General features: G+C 45.4%; 1 protein-coding gene across 1 annotated transcript in view; it reads left to right on the top strand.

Annotated features, from left to right (window-relative positions):
• Positions 1–238: 238 nt before the first annotated feature.
• LOC138568944 (high choriolytic enzyme 2-like) overlaps positions 239–23,417 on the top strand; it is a 66,510-nt gene continuing 43,331 nt past the window's right edge. Inside the window, exons 1-3 of the mRNA XM_069646704.1 lie at positions 239–376; positions 3,954–3,999; positions 18,133–18,186. Of these exons, the coding sequence (XP_069502805.1) occupies positions 311–376; positions 3,954–3,999; positions 18,133–18,186 (166 nt within the window). The 5' untranslated portion in view covers positions 239–310. The remainder of the gene's footprint in view (positions 377–3,953; positions 4,000–18,132; positions 18,187–23,417) is intronic.

Raw genomic sequence — 23,417 nt, 5'->3', positions numbered from 1 at the left:
AACTCTATTGTGGCTTTTCTAAGCTGGGCGCGATCTAAAAAAGCCTCAATTAGGGGTGCGGCTCGGATGCTGATCAAAGCCCCTGGTGGCCCCCTGCCTCGGGCATGGGGTGCACATGGATTTCCTCACGTCCCTCCCTCTGAACCCTTCCCCCCTGGGACATTTCCCCCGGACATGTAGTGTGGAGGGCCGGGTATAAAGGTTTGGGGTGCGTGTTGCATGGCAAGTCGTGTAGCTCCTCCAGCCCGTGCAGACCTTCCCTTCTTCCGCTACCGGGTTACCTCTCTCCAGAGCCTCTGCTGCCTGCATCATGGACGCCCTGGCCCTGACTCTCCTCCTGGCGCTCAGCGCTGCAGGCTGGGCCTTCCCTGCATCGGTAAGTCTGGAAGGTGACAGGGGAACGCCAAATGATGTATGAATGTGTGCAAGGGGGGAGGGGGCACAATAGTTCAGTGTGTTTCAGGCTATGCAGGCGGATGCCGGTATGCATGGATGTGTTGATAACTGGCCTTGTACTGCCCACCCCTGCCACTTGCATTCAATAGGGCACAGTGATTATGTGTTGCCAGGCGACTCCAGAAAACTCAGCACTCGTGCATGGTTCCCCATAACATGGCACTATGTGACCTTATGTACCAGTCTGTAAGGTCGGGTGCCAATGTATGCCAATGCTCCCTTTGTCTATGCACGTGGCCTTGTGTAGGTGTTCAATGTGGGCACAGTTCAGTATGTGGTAATAGGCCTGTGGTGCAATGAGACCCACGTTTTGGGCAGTCGGGGTTTGGGGGCTGGGGGTTAACACTTCAAATGTTGGGAGAGGCGCTAACTTCAGAGATAGCAGGGGGCAAACTCATTTGTGTGGGGGGCATCTAACTCATTTACGCATTGTAATGAGACTTTTCTAGTGCACCTTCAATGTTACAGGCAGTTAACTCTCTCCTTTAGGAATGAGCGTCTCCTGTCCCCTCTCTACCCTTCCAATCACTCCCCAGGCATGCAAGTACTAACCCCACATCACGATTTCAATGTCCTAAAAATGTATGCACATGAATGCACGAGCTAACAGTGACATGCTTTAGGCTAGTAATTGCGAGGTGCATATGAATGCAGGCGCTAACAGTGACATGCTTTAGGGTAGGAATTGGAAGGTGCATATGAATGCAGGAGCTAACAGTGAAATGCTTTAGGGTAGTAATTGCGAGGTGCATATGAATGCAGGCGCTAACAGTGAAATGCTTTAAGGTAGGAATTGCCAGGTGCATATGAATGCAGGCGCTAACAGTGACATGCTTTAGGGTAGTAATTGCAAGGTGCATATGAATGCAGGTGCTAACAGTGACATGCTTTAGGGTAGGAATTGCAAGGTGAATATGAATGCAGGCGCTAACAGTGACATTCTTTAGGTTAGTAATTGCAAGGTGCATATGAATGCAGGAGCTATCAGTGACATGCTTTAGGGTAGAATTGCAAGGTGAATATGAATGCAGGCGCTAACAGTGACATTCTTTAGGTTAGTAATTGCAAGGTGCATATGAATGCAGGAGCTAACAGTGACATGCTTTAGGGTAGGAATTGGAAGGTGCATATGCATGCAGGAGCTAACAGTGACATGCTTTAGGGTAGGAATTGGAAGGTGCATATGCATGCAGGAGCTAACAGTGACATGCTTTAGGGTAGGAATTGCAAAGTGCATATGAATGCAGGCGCTAACAGTGAAATGCTTTAAGGTAGGAATTGCCAGGTGCATATGAATGCAGGCGCTAACAGTGACATGCTTTAGGGTAGTAATTGCAAGGTGCATATGAATGCAGGTGCTAACAGTGACATGCTTTAGGGTAGGAATTGCAAGGTGAATATGAATGCAGGCGCTAACAGTGACATTCTTTAGGTTAGTAATTGCAAGGTGCATATGAATGCAGGAGCTATCAGTGACATGCTTTAGGGTAGAATTGCAAGGTGAATATGAATGCAGGCGCTAACAGTGACATTCTTTAGGTTAGTAATTGCAAGGTGCATATGAATGCAGGAGCTAACAGTGACATGCTTTAGGGTAGGAATTGGAAGGTGCATATGCATGCAGGAGCTAACAGTGACATGCTTTAGGGTAGGAATTTGGAAGGTGCATATGCATGCAGGAGCTAACAGTGACATGCTTTAGGGTAGGAATTGCAAGATGCATATGAATGCAGGCTCTAACAGTGACATGCTTTAAGGTAGGAATTGCAAGGTGCATATGAATGCAGTAGCTAACAGTGAAATGTTTTAGGGTAGGAATTGCAAGGTGAATATGAATGCAGGCGCTAACAGTGACATTCTTTAGGTTAGTAATTGCAAGGTGCATATGAATGCAGGAGCTAACAGTGACATGCTTTAGGGTAGGAATTGGAAGGTGCATATGCATGCAGGAGCTAACAGTGACATGCTTTAGGGTAGGAATTGGAAGGTGCATATGCATGCAGGAGCTAACAGTGACATGCTTTAGGGTAGGAATTGCAAGGTGCATATGCATGCAGGAGGTAACAGTGACATGCTTTAGGGTAGGAATTGCAAGGTGAATATGAATGCAGGCTCTAACAGTGACATGCTTTAGGTTAGTAATTGCAAGGCCTTTGTTAACGCCGAAACCCTGTGTCCTTTTCTGTCCACCAGGGCTTTGTAGGTCATCTGGGTCGAGTCAACATAGCCCACAATTTCGGGGTGGGGGAGGAACAATACCTAAGAGTGAGTCTGTGTATATTGGGCTGTGAATTCAGCGTGAGTAGTTGCCTATGCAAAAGGACACATATATGCATGCCAGGGGACACAGGGATTGCATGCATCAGTTATTCATGCAGATTGCTGTGTATGCATGCGTGCAATGGTGCAAAGTCATTTTGAACATTAGTCCCTGCCATGAGACACATGTGTTTATCAGTGTGTGGTTGTGTGCACCAGTCCCCGCAATGTGACATATATGAAATGGCCTCCATTGATTATATGCACCCGTCTACGCAAAGGGGCGTGTATATGCATGGTTGTATGCAATGTGCAATGGGACACAGTCATTGTGTGTGTACATATAAATATTCATATATATGTACATAATTGATATGTATATGCATGCAACGGGTCAGAGTGATTGTATATATCTGTCTATGGAAAGGGACACATATGCTTGTACATATGGCGCACAGTCATTGTGTGCACATATGCATGACACGGATGTCAGTATACATGCAAAGGGGCACAGTGATTGTATTTATCCTTCTATGCAAGGGAACATGAATGCGTGTGTGCAAAGGGGCTCCGTCACTGTGTGTGCCAGTCTATATGCTAATAGACATGCATGTATGTGTATGCAGTGGGCCCGGCAATGGGGCACAGCGACTGCGTGTATGCGTCCTCGTGTTAATGGGCATGTAGGTGTAAGGGGCACAGTGTCTGTGAGCATCAATAATTGATTCTGTGCTTCTGGGTTTCTTAGGAAAATGGGAAACGAGAGAGTGTAGATGGTCCGTTGTGATGTGCCTTACTCAGGGGCACTCTTTGAAGGCGAGGAGCCAGTACTGGACATCCCTGAATGCGTATTCAATATACTATGAATGGGAGGGGGGCACGCGCGTTCCCTCTGGACTATGCTAATGGCGGTGGTTCTCAGGGCCGTCGCCTGTACCGAGTTAGGGGGCATCGCGGCCCCGACCCCCGCTGCATTGCTCAACAAGATCACCTGTGAGTTTATTTAAGAGGTCCTTCGTCTTTGTGCTAGTCCGGGGGTTGGTGGTCGGGACCAGCACATGCTGCTCGGCTTTTGCGGGTTCATAGTGAGTCTCGTGTCCCCCGATCCCCTCACTCCCGTTCTTTCATGAAAGTGTATTATTGCGTAGTACAGACTGGGTCAACATTGCGCGAGTGTTGAGGGAGTTTGAGCGCACACACTGACCCACCCAATGACGTGTCGTGTCTTTTATTTTCAGAATCGTCCAGCGGAAGGAGAACCAAGACCGACTAGTGACCCGGAAGGTGAGCAAGCTAACACTGCTATATCATATGGCCTGCCATTTTTCTTGGATCCTCATTAAACTGATGAGTACTGCGGTTTTTACCCCTGGCAATTCCCCCATATTCAGTTACCATCACCCCAATGGGCAGGAACATCTGTCAGATTGTGAGCAGTGGTGAGGCGCTGTTGGACCCCATAGGGGTTTGGAGGAATTATCACCAGAGTTAAATCTGCTGCTGGTAATTCCTCCGTGTATAAGAGGGAATGTGGAGGGAAAACGCCCAACCAAGTGTCGGAAGCACTTCCTCCACCTTTTCTGCAAACATGCACTACTGATGCGTGGTAAAAATGGTGGTAAATCCAGTATTGCAACTTTTTTACCGCACCACCTTCACTTGGAATGAGGCCCCTTGTCTTGCCAACTCACACGATCTGTTCACAAGACCAGGCACTTTTTATAGTTTGAGAGCTGCTCTGGAGTTTAAAAAAAAGTTATGATTGCATGTCCCCGTTCAGATTGTCAGTATGAGGCTTGCCTCTTACTGACAATCTGAACGGGGACATGCAACCACAAGTTGTATGTGTAATAGAAAAAAGGCCCTGATTTGAAAAAGGCTGGTAGTAAAGCCGAAACACGTGTTATCAACAAGGGCAACTACAACACCAAAAAAATAATAATAATAATTAAACTAACTTTTGTTTTTCAAACCTAAAACTTGCCAGTGTCTCGAATATGAGTATTTATGTAGCATCAGTTTCTTGAGTGGTTTTAATTGGCTTTTTCCAACCACAACTCAGGGAGTCGCGACATACAGTTCATTTTGGTTCAAGTCCAACAGAAGCATTTTCACCAAACTATACCTGCAAGATGCATATGAATGCAGGCTCTAACAGTGACATGCTTTAAGGTAGGAATTGCAAGGTGCATATGAATGCAGTAGCTAACAGTGAAATGCTTTAGGGTAGGAATTGCAAGGTGAATATGAATGCAGGAGCTAACAGTGACATGCTTTAGGGTAGGAATTGCAAGGTGCATATGAATGCAGGAGGTAACAGTGACATGCTTTAGGGTAGGAATTGGAAGGTGCATATGAATGCAGGAGGTAACAGTGACATGCTTTAGGGTAGGAATTGCGAGGTGCATATGAATGCAGGAGCTAACAGTGAAATGCTTTAGGGTAGGAATTGCAAGGTGAATATGAATGCAGGAGCTAACAGTGACATGCTTTAGGGTAGGAATTGCAAGGTGCATATGAATGCAGGAGGTAACAGTGACATGCTTTAGGGTAGGAATTGGAAGGTGCATATGCATGCAGGAGCTAACAGTGACATGCTTTAGGGTAGGAATTGGAAGGTGCATATGAATGCAGGAGGTAACAGTGACATGCTTTAGGGTAGGAATTGGAAGGTGCATATGCATGCAGGAGCTAACAGTGACATGCTTTAGGGTAGGAATTGGAAGGTGCATATGCATGCAGGAGCTAACAGTGACATGCTTTAGGGTAGGAATTGGAAGGTGCATATGCATGCAGGAGCTAACAGTGACATGCTTTAGGGTAGGAATTGCAAGGTGCATATGCATGCAGGAGGTAACAGTGACATGCTTTAGGGTAGGAATTGCCCTAAAGCACCTTGACAGGCCGGACCTCCAAAGCCACAACTATTTTGATTTAAAAAAAGCTAGAAGGCCGGCCCAAAGTGTCTCAATGGGTTTTATTTTGGGAAAAGAGATGGAAGGTCTTTGTCCACCAGACAAGTCACAATCACGAAAAGAGGTGATGCATCAGCCATGTTACACATTCTGTTTATATACTTACGAATATAGCTGGGCAAGGTAAGTATGCATCTTTACGTGGATAGATTTAATGATTTCTTAAACACCTCCTCCGATATCAGACAGACAGGTTTATGTACAATTTCTAGTATGTAAAAAAGACACACTAAACTGTAAAATTGGTTTCAATAATGAGATATTGACTCAGCTGTTAGCCAGACGTAGGCGAGAATGTCTCCTCATCAGGTGAGGAAGTTTTAAGAATGCAACCAAAGGCATTGTTTCTGGGCCTGATTTGGAGGGCTCCCTCCACCCCCAAGAATGTTATTGTCCCTGACAACTTCCCATTTCCCATCTCCACAGTGGAAGCGACTGGGGCTGAAATGGAAACTTGAGGGGAAGAGACCCCCTCATCAGCCAGGATATACCCTCCAGCTGTGGCCGGCTTACATGACTCCCAGTCCTCCCACCACCTCAATGACAAACCACTCGCCCCCATCCCAACATCTGCACCATTCACCCTAACACAAGCACTCTTCTGCCTACAGGTGCCAGTTTGCAGGTTCTTCTTTGGGTGCCAGGCTTCAGAGGTGGTAGCAAGAAGCCGGGGTAGCAGAGCAGCTGCCCCACCCCTGCCATCATCCTATCCACAAATCCCATTTGCTCCCACCCCAAACTTTGTACCATCCAACCAAACATCAGTGCGCTGGCCTCAAGTGAGGTGCCCTTTTTGGCATTCCCTCGTTTTACTATTGCTGCTTTTGAGGGTCAAAATGGGAGTCTCAAGTGCTTTTCTGATGGTGGCACCCTAGAAAATTAGTTAGATTTGGCTTGTAGCCCCAGCGTTGTGTAGACGTGGAGCCGAATTTCACTTCAAAGCCAGTCCCCAAGAGAGTTCAGAAAGTCGCGCATACAAGGATTTTCTGGTGGCAAGAAAATCAGGCAGAACTGGAATTTTAAATTGGAGTCCCCAGAGACAGAGCAGAAAAACCCAATAGTGTCTGTACCACTCACTTTAGAAATGTGCACACCAGGCCTGGTCCTTATTCACTCCATTCCGTGATGAACCATAAGGTTATTCTTTCATACAGATGTTTTTTCATTCATTTTCTCCGCTTAAAAAACGAGTCTAATCAACTGCATGTCAACATTCATGTTTCTGACTGCTTCAAGAAAGAACCTTTGTCGGAAGTTGTCCTATGGTTACACCAGTGCTCCAGACAAGATTTGGAAGTGGGAGTAATTTAGTCCCTATTTTTTAAAGTTGGTAATAAAATAATTTTTTAGGCAGTAAAAATGTAATACCAATTCCATTCCTCAGGGTCAACGTGCTCGCCTTGGAAGCACAAGATCACGGAGCACCACAGGTTCGATCCCTGGGTCCGCGCTTAGAACACTGGGTACAAAGCACGTTATAAATAACCTATCATATCATATCAATGGAAGTATTTTGTAAGCGAGTCAAAATATGTTTTAACTGGAAAACGGACACTTTTTGAAATAATTATTTCTTTGCACTTATTTATTCATGCACATTAAAAGATACATGCTTACCCCCGATCAGGCAGTAATAATGGTAGTTCCTTACTGCACTACTGGTCCTAAAACATCCACGGAGCTGTGCTGGTGAAAGCAGGGGCCCACGGTTGTACGTGTTTGTTTCCTATTTTTTGTTGAAAGTATTTTTACTCCCCATTTTTATTATTTGGGAGTATTTCCTTATTTTTAGAGAGTAAAAGTAACCAATACAAGCCCGATTTGTAGGGCTGGGTTACACCATTTAACTGTGTTCGGAAGTATGTACTTCTCGACTGCAGCGCCATTGACACAGTGATCCTGCCCTCACCACAAACGTATGCCAGTGCCCTATGCATTTTCCTCATAGGGAACCGTAACAAACCAATTGGGGGCAACTCTGAGACTACCAAGGCGGTGATTTGGCACAGTGTAAAAACTATGAACATATGAACATACTAGGGAATATTTGCCAAGAGTCTGGAGGCTGCAGAGGTAGCAATTGGGTCTTGAGTGCACAGGGTCCTGCAGGCCTTTCGAGGGTTCAAATTAGTTTTGGGCAGCTGCAAGGTGTCCATTAGATAAAGCCGAAGCAACATCGTGGCCTGCATTGCACTGCCAAGTCACAAATCTGAATGCCACACTAAACTGGTATTTGGATGAAACCAGTACTTCCCATTTGCCTTGTACCGGGGTCAAAATACAATAAAGAGCTCTGATGTTTTCGAGGATAAGCCATATAGTGCACTTACATTACTTATGAGTAATGCCCATCTCTCTGACATTGCGGCAGCCCCCACATTGCAAGTTTTAATTTCTCAGCAGTGCCGACCGAGGGCCTGATTCATGGAACTTTTAGCACTTGTGGAAAGTGACTTTGCACTGCCAACAAACCTCCTGATTCATAGAGCGGTGCAATGCAAAAATACACTTTGTACCACCCTATGAATCAGGGTATTAGTTGGCAGTGCAAAGTCACGTTGCACCAGTGCAAAGTCACTTTGCACCGCACTAAATGTTCCATGCATCAGGCCCTTAGCTTTTAATCCTGTCGAGGATCATACGTTGAGCACTTAGATGCTGGAGGAACCTGCCATGAAGTGCTATGCAGGAACACAACTTATTATTATTGAGCGGCACTTAGCTTTACAAGAAGAGTGCACTCTCAAGGGCACTCAACATACTATCTATCCCCCCACTTCCCATTCCCCCCAGCAGTTTCACTGCGTTTGGGTGCAGGATATTTGACTGCATTTTACTGCAACAGAGAAGGGGGCAGATTGAGGGTAAAATAGGAGGTAAGGTGGGGATATAGGAGCTTTGGAGAGGGGGCGGTAGCCTGGGGGCACGTGGCGCCGCCCACCATAACAACGCCACAGTAAAATTCAGCAAAATGTCTCTCATGATTAAATGTGATAGAACCCTAAACATTGTCATAGTACGGTGCCAGCCGCATTGAGACGTTCCTTACCAAGTACAGAGTCAAGGCGGTATTCATAGTGACACCTGTGCATGTTGTAAATCTGTAAGATTGGGGTGCATCCATTAGCACGCCAGGTCAGAACATTTTAAAGCCAAAGGGTTAACCCAAAGGAACCGTAAATCAATCTCATTCAATACTACTCTGGCCTATCGAAGCTGGGGAACATTACCAGCCCTGCTTGAAGACAGAATATCGATAAGGACCTGTCTAGAAAATACATCATATATCAACCACAGAAGGGAAGCCAATCCTAGGAGATGGGTAACAGGATGAGGCTAACTTCTAGGAGGACAGAATGGCCATGCATAGGGCTAGGGCTTTACGAGGAAACGTTCTCCTGCGATTAAACACTGGTGGCCCTAAATGTTCCTCAGAGCTCAGCACCATCAGGAGTGTAGGAGACACATACATTCTGGGGAGTGGTGGGGGTGGGGGCAGGAGACACCTTGGGGACTTTGCTACAGACACAAACCACAGAGTAAAATGATCCGTCAATGTATTTGTAGTGAGTGATGATCACGCACATTTGTTCAAAAAACCACAATATTTGTGCGCGCTCTGTACGCATGATACATTCTTTTGCTATTGTTTGTATGTCAGCCAGATCCATTATATCTTTATGTATATTGCACACACAAACATGATTGAGTCTAATGTGCAATGTGAATATTGGCGAGGGGGCTCCCGAGAGACACTCGGCTCATCTGTGCAATTTCGTATGCAAGCGATACAAGAGACAAACAAATGAGAGTTTTAACATGATCATACCCACAGCAGAAACACAGGTGTTTCGAGTGCCAAAGGTTAATCACGTTTGCAACAGCAGTGTGTTTTTAATCACAGCACCTGCAAATTGCACATGGGATAAAGTATATTGCAGTCATCGACCGAGGAGAGCCATGACCACATACAGGAACAAAGCTGAAGTTCGAATCAAGGTCAAGAAACATACACTATACTATACTTTTGTGTGTCGTGGCAGAGTAACGACCGCTTAAAATGCATGGTCACCCCACTATCTGCTTTAATATTTGCAAGTGAATTCGAATGGTGGCAGTGAATCAGGCAGAGAGAGCCAGAGCACATTGGGGAGGGGGGTAGATCTGTCCTGCCTTGTTTAGTCAAGTGTGCATGAACACCCAAAACTGTGAGCGGTAATATAGGAAGACAAAGGGAGAGCCTCAACAGGAATGCAGGGTAATTCACAGAGAGTGAATGTTACACAGCATGAGAACCTACCTGTCTAGCCCCCAGAGGCGACTTCCCCACATCAAGGCACTCATGTGAAAACTGTGCTTGTGAAAGCGAGGCTACAATGAGGGCACCCAAAGCTGCTTCATGTCATTACAGGAAATAGAAGCGTGTAATTAATGAACTATTGCTTTCAAGCAAACCCATATTCTTTCAGCAGGGGTGACAAACCCAGCACATGCTGAATCCCAAAAGCAGAGGAACGCCAGCGTTCTAAGGATTGGCTCAGTTTGGACTGGATGTGGGTAGCATTGCGAGGGCACTCCTAGAATCTTCCATTCAGGCAAGAAATGGTTTAGTGCCACTGTCAGGGATTATTCCATTGAGCAATTCCTTACTACTGTCGAGAAAGTGTGGCATAACCTGGGAAAGCTTACATGCTACAGTGAACAATTGTCCTGTGTAGCGCGATAAGCTTCGGATTAAGGGTGGCAGTTCTGCCAGGTTGCAGAACACACGCGCCTCGGTTCACTTTCTCCATTTAAGATACTTAAAAAGTGTTTCTAGTCCTAAAATGTATTCTTTTCATCATCCCTCCAACTAGAAGTTCCCTTCCACCACTGTACCTTGATTACAAAGGTGGGTAACCTCCAATTCTCTCCCAAATTTCCACCATTGGCGATTCCCATTGTTGACCATTAATGGTTAGAACAAGAGACATGGTCGGTTCTGAGCCTTCGAAGCCTGGACATTTTCTAGGCCCCCTTAATGCATGCACATCAGTTAGGGGCTGGCGGCAGCCTTTTGACAGGTGGTGCACATGCACAACACAGAATGTAAGGGGTGCAAAACAGTTGGCTGCCATGAGACAACCGGCTGGCCTATTACACTTGGCAGTTTCACAGGTGTTGAAACGACACACAGAGCACCTCTTAAGCCAGTGGCCAGTGCTAAGCTTTTCAGTAATCATCCAAATACCACACGTCCCCTAATATACGCACTGTGCTGCAGTTCACCTATTGCGTTTCAGGGTAGCTGCAGGTTGACCGGGTCACAGTGACCCGATCCCTGATGTGGCATGGGGCCAGGGTGGGTTACGGTATGAGTACGACTGTTCTCCTTTCAGGCAGCCGACCCGACCCGTCACCCCACCCATAAGCAGAGAGGTGTGAGAACAAGAGGCAGGATAAAAGAAAACTGGGACAGAGAAGGCCGGGAGACACATAGGCAAATGTGGAAGAAATAAAAAGCAGTTTCTATATTTTTAAAGGTGGATCCAAATTAAACACTTGTCCACCTATGCAATGAACAACCACTGACCTCTGCCCACACCCGAATCCCTGCTACAAGCATACCCCTGCCCACACCAGAACCCCTGCTGCAGGGATACCTCTGTCCACACCAGAATCCCTGCTGCAGGGTTTACCTATGTCAACACCAGAATCCCTGCTGCAGGCCTACCCCTGCCCACACCAGAACCCCTGCTGCAGGGATACCTCTGTCCACACCCGAATCCCTGCTACAAGCATACCCCTGCCCACACCAGAACCCCTGCTGCAGGGATACCTCTGTCCACACCAGAATCCCTGCTACAAGCATACCCCTGCCCACACCAGAACCCCTGCTGCAGGGATACCTCTGTCCACACCAGAATCCCTGCTGCAGGCATACCTCTGTCCACACCAGAATACCTGCTGCAGGGTTTACCTATGTCAACACCAGAATCCCTGCTGCAGGCCTACCTCTGCCCACATAGGAATCCCTGCTGCAGGCCTACATCTGCCCAAATCAGAATCTCTACTGCAGGCCTGTCCTGCTGCCCACATCAGAATCTCTGCTGAAACCCTCCTCTGCCCACACCAGACTCTCTGCTTCAGGGCTACCTCTACCCATATTGACCATCCTAGAACCTCCAGGCCTAACTCTTCCCATATCTGTTTAGCCTATAAACTAAGCAGCCTAGCTTTGACTGAATGGCATATTTCCTTGCTCTCCACCTACCCATTTCTGAGTATCCATAGTGCACCTTTTGTCCACCTTGCACAATACTTGCCATCCCATGCCTGAGGGCCCTTCTCTCCTGTCTCTTTTCGCATACTACCTGCCCATTCCTGAAAGACACCCATGGCAACGTCCATGCTCCTGTCTCCATGGGCATATCCATTCCTGACAACAGTTCAAGCTCACCTGGGAAACATTGTGGCCAACATCTGTGAGCACCCCACCCCCCGCAGTCAATTCATACACTACGAGTCCATACCTGGGACCCGTCCCTACCCCCTCTCACCTAAAACATTATCGGCCAGTACAAGGAACTACATCAACACACCTGGAACATTGCTAATTTTATATATATATATATATATAATCAATTTCTCAGGATCATCTTACATGCTACCGGCCCAAAATTGAGACTCCCCAGGAATTGCTCTCTCCTTCTAGTGCTGCTACTGCTGTGAAAGTCTATGCCTAGGGTTCCCAGGGCACATTACACAGATTCACAGCCCCTATCGTAGAGCCCTTATCGGAGAGCTCTCAAGAAGACCTCTGCAATCTCACAGCATTAAAGTTCTATGTCCAGACACACCTTGTATCTATCATCTACACTGCCAGCTATTGCAGCGAATCAAAGCCTCTGCCTCCAGCCTGGTCATGTATGACCAGTCCACCCTCAATAGTACCCTTGTGTCCTTTTCATGTATCCTTCTCTCCTTGCCCTTGGCTTTGTCAGCATTTGTTTTTAAATGCAGCTGAGCATGTTGGAAGGAACATGGATTGGAACACTCCACAATGAAGAGGAAACGCTTGCTAAATGCAGCAAGAGACCCCACATAGAAAGGGCTGCCTTGCTGTACAAAAAACAAATGATATCAGCAAAGATTTGATTCTTACACAACACCACCTGGCATCCCAGTGCATCCTTCCAAACAGGCAAGAGGCGAGGCACATCGGCTTTAAATCTCACAATGAACGTTTGTTGCTAAGTTGGTGGGCCACACACCCACTGACACACAGACACACTACCATAAGGTTAGCAGCAAACTCATGGTCTCAGACAGTCAGAGTAATAGATTCCAAATGCACAATCGGATTGATTAGGTGCAAGCAGGCTGGCAGACAGCCCAGCAAGCAGCGAGTGAGACTGCAACCACTTGAATTTTGCTGGTCGCTGCTGCAAAAGCAAATAGGATGTGAATGTCCCTGCCCAGCCTGAGACTCAGCACGTGACATTGCTGCTTCAGTCAGCCTGCTCGCTCATGCTCCGTGCTCGCTTTCGACAACAGTAGTCAGCAGCACTGTGACTGGACTCCAGAGGCTGCGCAGCAGTGCACTGCGAAGGGGCATGTGCAGTTTGTTTCTCGCCCGGGCAGTGCCTGGAGTCATATGCGCAGGCACGTGGCTCGGGCCGTGGCACGCCACGAGCAGAACCTTCATCTTTGCATGCAAGTGAAGTTGCAAGCAACTGCCCGGACAGGGTTGTCACAAGGTGTGGTGAGGCCCGGGGCAAAAAATTGGGTGAGGCCCCCTTACCATTTTTTGCACTGGGCCAGCAGCGGCACAGTCGCAAACAGCAGACACAAGAAGTCTCCCCTTGAATTTGTGTGGAGGAACCCAAATATGGGTAATTATTACAACTGCAAATCAACTACAGCAAAGTTAGGTTTCTGTCATGAATAAAGGTTTATGCCAGACTAACTTTTGTATCGTATGCATAAAGATATATAGGATGGTATGACGGTGTGTGGTACGTCATATCAGCATTAAGGAGCATCCTGCCCCCATGTGCACATTAAAACACACATAAACAGTGACAGATAGATGATGTGAAGTAGGACTGGTGCATTTCTGAACTGTAGAGGCTTAAATGTTTGCATCAATTATGTGGGATCGACAAAGCACAGTGAGGGAGACCAAACCAAACTAGGGCAGTTTGAGGGGTGTCTCACTCCCAAGAAAATCTTTGAAACATTGGGTTAAAATGATGCATTTTACAGCACTTTCTTTGCAAAATTGGGTAGAAATCCATACAGTTTGCAATTGGTTTTGTACGGAAGCACATGAAAAAACCCAATAGTTGCAAGTCACCAACCATTCACAGGAACATTTTCCAATATATGTCATGCCGTTTTTGCACACAGCATATGCTAATATAAATATATATTTGTGCTGGTTGTTCCCATGTATGTCCATTCAGGTTGCACCAATATATGCCATTACTACCATATAAGGACTCCCAGCCAGTAAAAGAAAGTATGTCCAGGCCGACTATGTACCATAAATGTTATTACCGACTAGACCGGCCTATATTCAATGTGTTTCAGTTTAGCCAAGTAGTATATTTAATTTACCCCGATGCATGGTCCTGTAAATCAAGGGCAAAGCAAAACAAGCATTAGCAATGCTAACAGTTTGGGCGTTTGTGTAGGCATGGGAAAGGCACTGCTGTATTGGTATTAACTGGTTGATGGTAGCAGGTGCAAAATGGTTTGAGTACCTGAGCATCTAATAGCAGTGCCTGGCAAATGCCTAATACTTATGCACAAGCCAAAACCGTTGGCTTTGCCATTGCTTGTTTTTGACAGGACTTCTGCTGAAGGCAGACCTGGTCAAGACATATATATTACAGCAGTAGCGTGTTTACAACTTCAATTAATCATTAAATCTCAGAAGACTCGTTTGAGAAACCACTCGCAGACACTTTGAGGGCCACGTTTGATGGTAAGACTTGATTGAAGTTAGCTCAAAGAGTTCCAATGAGAAGGTGTTTTGGATGGGGGTAGGCAGGAACTGGGTAGGGATTGCCATAGGGATTAACATGACCATGGGAAGGTTTCTGCACTGTGGAGACAGTGTGGGGGCAAGCTGGCTCCCCCACCGCTGGACACATTAGGGCTTTTCTCAAAGGGTCTGTGCCTCTGAGAGGTCAGCAGGGTTGGGATAGACTCTGCCAGTCTCACATCAGGCTCTGAGTAACCACTGACAGACTCTGCAACATCCCTATAAGTCGTTCAGAGGTATTGGGCAGTCAATATATTTATTCTAAGGCCAGTACATGTTTGATTGTTCTCAGAGTGGATCACAGAGTGAGATGCCTGGGAGGTTGGAAGTAGGCACATTTTACATTTTCAGATTTGCTGCAAAGGTGGAAGGCTATAGCTAATTTCAATGTCAGTGTTCTTAATGCAATATGTGGATTCTCCCCTCTGTTTCAGAGTGGTAGGATGCACCCCTTATTAGTTTTGGTTATTAGGTGGTACCTAAGTGCCACCTATGAGCCAAAACTGTTACACTGGATTACATATAGGAGAGATATAGGATATCAGGAGAGGCACACAGCTTGCGGGTGTTGTTTGGTTATTGACTCACCCATTGACTACCCCATGCTAATAATCCCTATCGACATACCAACCCTCTACCCGCATCTTCCCAACCAAAACAAATCCTCATGAGAACTCTTTGAGCAATCTCTGTCAAACAGTAAAACCAAGCTTTGTGCAGTAGAGGGCCTTACAGTGTTATTTCTAAGCAGTCTTCTGAGAGTTATTGGCTCAACTCCCCACCTATCCTGAGACTGGGGGATCTGCTCCCTCCTCTTTCCTCCCCTGTTTGCTTGCATATCCATTGCGGCCAAACTGCCTAACCTCCCCCACCCCATTCTTCGCTCCCCGATCCGTTTAATCTCTGCTTTCCTCAGTGTGTACTTTCTCCTAAGACTTGTAATGCGCGTTGTTGCTTGCCGAAGCACGGTCTCTGCTCAATCAATACCCTAATACTAATAATAGAAATACAAATAATAATTGCAGCTGTAATTGTGCTACTGGTGTAGTAGAATGTGTCTTAACCAAGTGTGCCTTCAGCCACTTGATCTATAAGTAGTGTGTGTGTCCTTGCATCTCTTCCTTGCACTGAAGTCATGTGAAAAACAAGCATTCTCAAAGACAACTGTTTTGGATTGTGTATAGATATCATAGGTGTTTGCCAAGCAGTGGTATCGTTTGCCCAGGTGTTCACACCATTTTGCAGCCATTGTCGTATCATGGTCAAGTATCGACATTCCGACAGTGCATGCCAAATGCCTATCCCATGGCTGCACAAAAGCCAAATCTGTTGGCTTTATCAATGCTCGTTTGTAGTGGTTTCATCCAGTACATATCACTCTTCTGTGTTATTGTGGGTTTATGCAGAACATATAATTTTTCCATGTTATTGTGCATTCGAAGATGGAAAGTTTATATTTTACCCATTTCAAGTATGCTTTATAAGAGGAGAAATGCACCTTAAACCTGAGTGTGGTTTGTAAGGTTGGCAAGAGTACATCCCACCCAGTTAGAGTTATGGAAGGTCGGCAACACTCATTCTGAGCGTGGTCTGGAAGGCCAGCAGCAGAAACGTTTTTTTTCTGGTTCTTTAGCTTAATAGGAGTCACTGCTCCTTCTGAAAATTATGTTCCATAATCCATTAGTAAAATCTGCGCCATCTAACTCCCGCAGCACGCGCATGTGTGGTTTTGTGAGTGTTGTTTGTCCCCTCACTCACAGTATACAAGCTCTCAGAGGGCCTCATTATGAGGTGAGCGGTAAGGGTTAACGGGCACCGGTAAGGAGACCGGTGCCGGTAAACCCTTACCGCCCTATTCCGAGGTCCCTTAGCGGGTCCCGCTATGGGCGCCTGGTTTTAGCAGGCGCCATTAGCGGGAGCCACTAAGGAACCACGGAGCTAATAACGGGCCAGCTATTAGCACCATGACTACCGCCTACCTCGTAATGAGGCCCAGAGTCTTTGACTTGCTACCGCCCTAGTTATCAGGGATCTATAGCTGTCAAGCCAAAAGATGGGCCACTGTCCAGTAGCGGCTAAACTCGCTCCGCATTGCCACAGCTCCATGAGACAGCGTTCCCTGGGCCTCTATAGGTGTGGAATGACAGTCAGTCGAATGTGCCACGAGACCCCCCCAAGTGCAAGGCCTGGGGCAGTTTGCCCCTCCTGCACCCCCTTGTGACAGCCCTGTGCCCGGCACTGGCAGGCATTACTGGCTGTGCCAGGAATTATGTGCAACAGCAGACAGTGACAGCGCACTGTCTGTGCACAACACGAGATTCTGAGGGGGACATATGCCATTATATCCTCCCACTTCAAATTGTTGGGGGGATTTGTCCCCCATGTCCTATGCCCATGAGCACCATGAAGGGCTGGGGCAACAAACCTTGCCCAATAAGCCTCTGAAGGAGGCCCCAGGGCTTTCCTGGCATTACGCCTGCCGCTGGACCATACCAAAGTAACAAGCTGGAAAACCCTAGCCCTCTGTAATCAAAGATGCTGACAACCGTCAGAGCGTCGTGCCCAATGTAGGGTGAACGTCTAAAGGTAATTCCGCAACTGGCGACTTTCATTTTAGAATCTGCTACGTTTATTATTGGGTCATGCAAATGTGATTAACGCCTTAATTCGGGATTATTTTTTAGAGACGAAGCATGGGTTTGTGTAGAGTAGTTATTACTTTAATAATAGAAGTGTCCAGAGTGGGAAAATGCATGCTCATATTCTTTTTAAGTGTACTTATTTTGGAGAAAGGTAAATATAGCCCAACTTGCTTCCTAGTCTGGGTTCACAAAAGCATCTATTAGGACAACCAGGCCTTCTGAAAGATGTGCTGAGTGTTAGCTGTCCACGGGGCAGTGAAGATTTAGCAACATCCTGGGGGGAGGGGCTTAGAAGGGGGCATGGTGGAGCAGTGATAGGCTGCCCACCTCCTAGTGGGAACCGTAGGCCTCCACTCAAATGTTGAGGCTGTGCTGCGCATGTGCAAATCTTCATGGCGTGCCCCGAGTAGCTCAGACACGAGCACCACTTGGAAGGAGAGCAAGGACGAATCTTGCTCTCTTTCAAAGTGAGGCCAAGGGAAGCCAAGCGCAACGCGAGTCACAGGTACTGCCGCCACTCTGCGAAGATTTGCGCATGAGCAGCTCAGCCTCAGCGGGCTGGAGCAGGTGCAGTGTTTCCCTGTACCCACTTTTATAAGATATGGGTGGGCTGGTGCATATTGGCATGGAGCGGCAGCTGTTGCCTTAGTCCTGCGAGCTTATAATAATGCAACAGTTCCTTCTATCATTAAACACCTTAGACTGTACACAATGCATCGTAAACATGTCAGCTGTTGTATCATTTCAATCTCTGTTCCTCAATTTCCAGGCAACCCAGAGACGCAGAGCACCTTCGATACTATCTATGAAATCAATACAAAGGGTGAGTCCAAACATTTTCAGTAGACTTTTCTTTTTTTTTAATTTGCATGTTGATGTTTTGAAGGTAACATGGGCGAGCACCACTGTGTGCAAATAAAGGGTATGCAGTGATAAAATCACTGCAAAAATGTTGCCTTGACAAAAAATTGCGGCAAAAATGCAGTGGTTTGACCCGTTAAAGGTGTACCCCATTACACCATTTAAGGGGAGTGTGGGTTGCGGTGGTGTCACCCACTCCCCTTAATGGTAAAATGGGTCCAGGAGTTGCGGGGGTGTCCCCCGCACCCTTTATATGGATTGCGGCGACAAAGCCACAGCCTTTTTGCTGCGATACTTTGTGTCCACGGCCATTTTTGCCACGATTTTAACACATAGATTAAGTTTCATCGGCATGTGATGTCAACAAGGAGCCTAAGCGTACTCTTTCAGGAAATAAGACTGTAAACATAAACTCATGATGTGTGCCATCAGAACGGGTCACTGTCCCATGTTTGCATGTTGATGTTTTACCCAGTGCCGATGCTACTGTAAGGCATTGCACCTCAAAAACATCAAATATGGCCTCACTGCAAGGGGGGTGGGTGCCAAAACGGTGCCTTCCTTCAGACACGACAACATCCATGCACCGCCTTTGTTCTATGCACATGGCTTGGAACTGTTTTTCATGATCAATTGTAGCGCCCAGAGGGGATGGCCCACATGCCATAACTGACAGAAGATTATAATGGTGGGTGTGTGAATGGAGCTGTGCCATTAATTTCACATTCATAGTATGTAGAACTCCTGGGCCAGCTTCCTCCTAACTGAACTCGCAAGCCCCCCTCTACTAAGAGGAACCCCCTGAGCAAACCAAGAGCAAAGTGCGACAATGCTTGCAGAAATACAGCCTAATCTCTGGGAATACCCCGAAGTAATATTCCACGCCCTTTCTAATCATCTTGTCTATACAGTTACAAAAAGGAATACACTTTATGCAAATCCTTCTTGCCCCCCACTCCCACCAGCACAAATTGGGCAGAGTGTGAGTGATCAGTAATGAACGGCCTGTGTCTATACTTTCTAAAGCAGGTGTGCAACCCCTCTGTCCTCTTTGACCCCAATCTGAATATGCACACCTGAGTGGTGGCCACTGTAGGTAAAGGTTTCGTTTTGATCTAAGGACAGGGATTTTGATCCTTTCTTCCACGGGAGCGCCTAATCCATGCACTGGTGTCAACTGGCCCTGGCTAGAAGGATGCCTTAAATGTCAACATCCTGATCAAAAGATCATAAACTCACATCCTGCACATCGTGCAATGGTCACCTGCGATTTTCAGCATCGGGTTTGAGTTGGTTTTGATGATCGCTCAAGCTCTGCAGGGTGATGAGCCAGTCTCTTTGCATTCCTGATGTCTTCTGCAGAGGGCTGTGAACAGCAATTAGAGGTTCTCAAGATTTCATCAGTCCCTCTGTCCAAAAGGTGCGCCCTATCCATGTAAACCTTGCTGTCCTCTCTGACAAGGACTGTTGCTCACATGGACTTGCCTTAATGTCAGTCTGGCCATATCCAGTTTGCGTTTCTGCACCAATACATTTGGGGCCTGGATCGCAGACTGATGTCGTAATGATTTCTGGGAATCACCACCCTAGACTATACTAAATTGCTTCTGGGGAGAGCCTAGCTACCCAAGCCACTCTGACCACACTGTCTCCCGTAGACCTCTCTAGTCCATGTTCACTAGATCATTAGAATCCAGCAGCGCCACAGTGTTATGCCAAACATACTTACCCAATTCGCTATATTTCTTACATATAATCTATTACACGTATGAAAACTCACATTAATGTAAACACTAACTTTATTCTGGGAATATGAGACGCATAGGATAGATAAATTGTGCACATGTACAGAATATATAGGCGTATAGGCCTGCCATACATATACAAACTCACATTATAGTCTGTCCTCACTTTAATGCGACTTTTTATATTTATAGGCGGCATATACAACATGTGTATTGCTGCTTATACGACATACACTCACATGTTGTTAAGCCAAATACTCTCATGGCACACACATTCACGTCACATGCTCTCATGCCACACACTCTTACAGCATACTCTACATTTTGTTCATGTACCCTGATATACTTAGGAATATCACTGACTTTAATATACATTTTCATATATATATATGACATGTATAGGATATGCAAATTGTCCACATGCACAAAATGTAAAACCCCTATATACCTTTTATATGCATAATAACTCACAATAAAGTCAGACCTCACTTTAATGTGAGTTTTCTTATGTATAAAAGGTGTATAAGACTTGCATTTCATGTGATTTTACATGTACTCACATGTTATATAGTTACACACCAAACACTTATTTGCATTACACCACGCATACAAACGCCACACACACTTACACCACGTGCTCTGTTGCCACAAGCTCTTACACCATAATCATCACACAAAAAATGAAATAAAGTAGTAAAAAACATTTTTACAAAATAGAGTTCATGTTAATCGAGGTTAAAGAGTAAATTCTACTAGCAGTAGAAATGACAAAGTTAAGGTACAAATACACACTCTATATCACTACAAGTTAAACCATGAAACTCAAAGTATAAACACTCATGTCCCAATTCTTGAAGAACTGGATCTTTTGGGTCCTTTTCAGAGACTACCAGGCTTGATTTTAGAGCTAATTTGACCCACATCTTGGAATCAAGGCAGATAGCTCTGTTCATGCTGCTTGATCTCTCGGCGGCATTTGGCGTTGTCGATCATGGCCTGCTTCTTGAGAGACTAGATACATTAGTGAATTGTTCTGAATGTGCAATATCTTGGCTAGCTTCTTTTCTAGGACCTAGAACTGCTAGAGTGGCTTCAGGAGGATTCACATCTCCTCCAGAGATGCGTTCCAGTGGTGTCCCGCAGGGAGCCTGCCCTTCGCCCACCGTTTTTAATCTATATACCTGCCCTCTCTTTGGCCTCCTGGATGATCGTGGCATCAAATATATCAACTATGCCGATGATTCCCAGGTGGTCCTAGAGATGATGGGCGATTATGAAAGGGATTTTCGTATTGTTGACCAGATCTATGACATCAAAGTTGGATGAATGATAATTCTCTTGCCTTAAATGGTAATCAAATGGAGATTATGTTAGTGGGCTCTAATCAACGATTGTCTAAATTTGATGCCAAATATGGTCAATTTATTATCTCAGATTGTGTAATTAAGACAAGTCTGTGGGTGAAAACACTTGCAGCCTAATTCACAGAACGTTTTCCAATGGCGTTTTGCCATTATAAAATGCTCCTGAGAATTAGACCCTTGCCGTCGTTCTTGATGCCAATCATAATATGAAAAAGCATATCCCATTTATTAAGTCTAGGTGCACGTATACCACCAAGCCTATGAGACAGAACAAGCCATATTTGTCTGATACTAATGTTGCTGCCCTGGCCACAGCCCTTGTTAATTCTAAAATTGACTATTGCAACAGCCTTTTGGCAGGTACCTCTAAAACTAATGTTAGGACTCTGCAGTCAGGGCTGTATGTGGAATTGCGAGAACAGAACATATAACTCAGGCCCACAGATCCCGCATTGGCTACCAGTTAAACACAGAATCACACATAACATTTGATCTCTAACCTATAAATGTCTGTCAAATCAAGCCCCCAGGTATTTGAAAGGAGAATTCAGAAGGCTCCGGTTACTCAGGCCCTCCGCTTAAATGGTCTTGACAAACTTTCACAGTCACGCTTTAAATTACATAATATTAGTGGCACCAGTTTTGATGTTCTTGCTCCTCTTGTCTGGAACTCAATTCCACTAGACCTTAGAAATACCCCTGACCTTTGCCACTTTAAGAAAGCTATTACAACTTTTATTTTTAATTCTAAGAACTAATCTTATTAGGGACTCAACAATTCAATTATACTGGCTACTGTGAGACTTGTCAATATAATTGAGGCTGCACTCAAGGAAAAGAATAGTGGGTTGCAAAATGTCAGTGAGTGGGTATAACCACTCCCCTGTGGTGCTAACATGTGTGGTAAATGAGACATTCTAGCTGGGAAAATGGTGAATTTAAATAGGAGAAGAATCTTGCACTTGTGACTAGTGCCAATGTTCTTATAAAATGGTGAGGTGGCTAATCGCGGGTGATCTAAGATGTCCGGTTGGGAAACTGATAATTGGCTTAGTGTTACAAAAACGAGAATCTTTTGAAATCACTAAGGCTAGCATGGTTGGTGTTCTTGCCTAGCAAATTTTCCTTTTTTTTTTTAAAGATAGAACTACTTGGTTATCGGTGTGGACGAAGATTTTAATTTCAGAAGTGTTTTTGTGTAGAAGGTTATGAAATACCTTTTTATTTTAGTAAAAATGTTTGTAAGTTTGTTAATATATTGCGATTTGCCAATGGTTTTTATTTAAATGAGATGAAATAGCGAAGATTCGTAACCATTTTGCTTTGAGATATGGAATATTGTATCTTTTTCTTTTGCAATATTTTTTGTAAAGGTGTAATTAATTTTACTACCAAAAACAAAATATTTTTTTAAAAAAAAAAATCTTATTAGTTTTCTGTTAGTTTATATCTCGGTTTGACCTTTCGTTTCTCATGTGAGGATCCTTATTCTTCCCCACATTGAGGCCTTTTCCTTTGTTGCACCAAACAAAAAAATCATGATAATAATAATAATAATAGAGTCATTGTTTGTACCGTGACATTGTTATTTCTACTGTTTGTAGACTTTCATTTTGTAAGATTAATCTTAATTCTTTTTGTAAAAAGTGTTCTTTCACTATTTCATCTAAATATAAGGCATGTCTAGTTTTGACATGATGGCCGCTTAGATTACACAATTATACAGCCACAAGAACTTGATGTCATTCATTTTCAGCTTGGTGAACAGCGGCTCAGTCGTATCAGGGCCTGATGTGTATTAAATTGTCTTGGCTTTTGTGTATCCTCAACAACCATGCTGGGTCCAACTCAGGAAGTCCTCTCATTGATCCCCCTGAGAAGAGTTCTCACTTTCCTCCTGGGAACGGGAACACGCCGTGAGAGGTCCCTTGGGGGAACCAGTGCTTCAAATACAGTCCTGTAATTAAAGGGACCCCTCACACCAGTGTGCTGCATACTGGAGACTGTTTGATGTAAGCAGACAGAGGAAGGGGCAGAGTTAGCATAGCCCAGAGAAGAGCTTCATTCCACAGTGGGGTATCCCC

The sequence above is a fragment of the Ambystoma mexicanum genome, chromosome 2q (assembly GCF_040938575.1).
Source record: "Ambystoma mexicanum isolate Mex_15411 chromosome 2q, UKY_AmexF1_1, whole genome shotgun sequence".
NCBI classification, from domain to species: Eukaryota; Metazoa; Chordata; class Amphibia; order Caudata; family Ambystomatidae; genus Ambystoma; species Ambystoma mexicanum.
The sequence above is the reverse complement of the archived record's forward strand: the minus strand, read 5'-3'. Positions and strand labels throughout refer to the sequence as shown.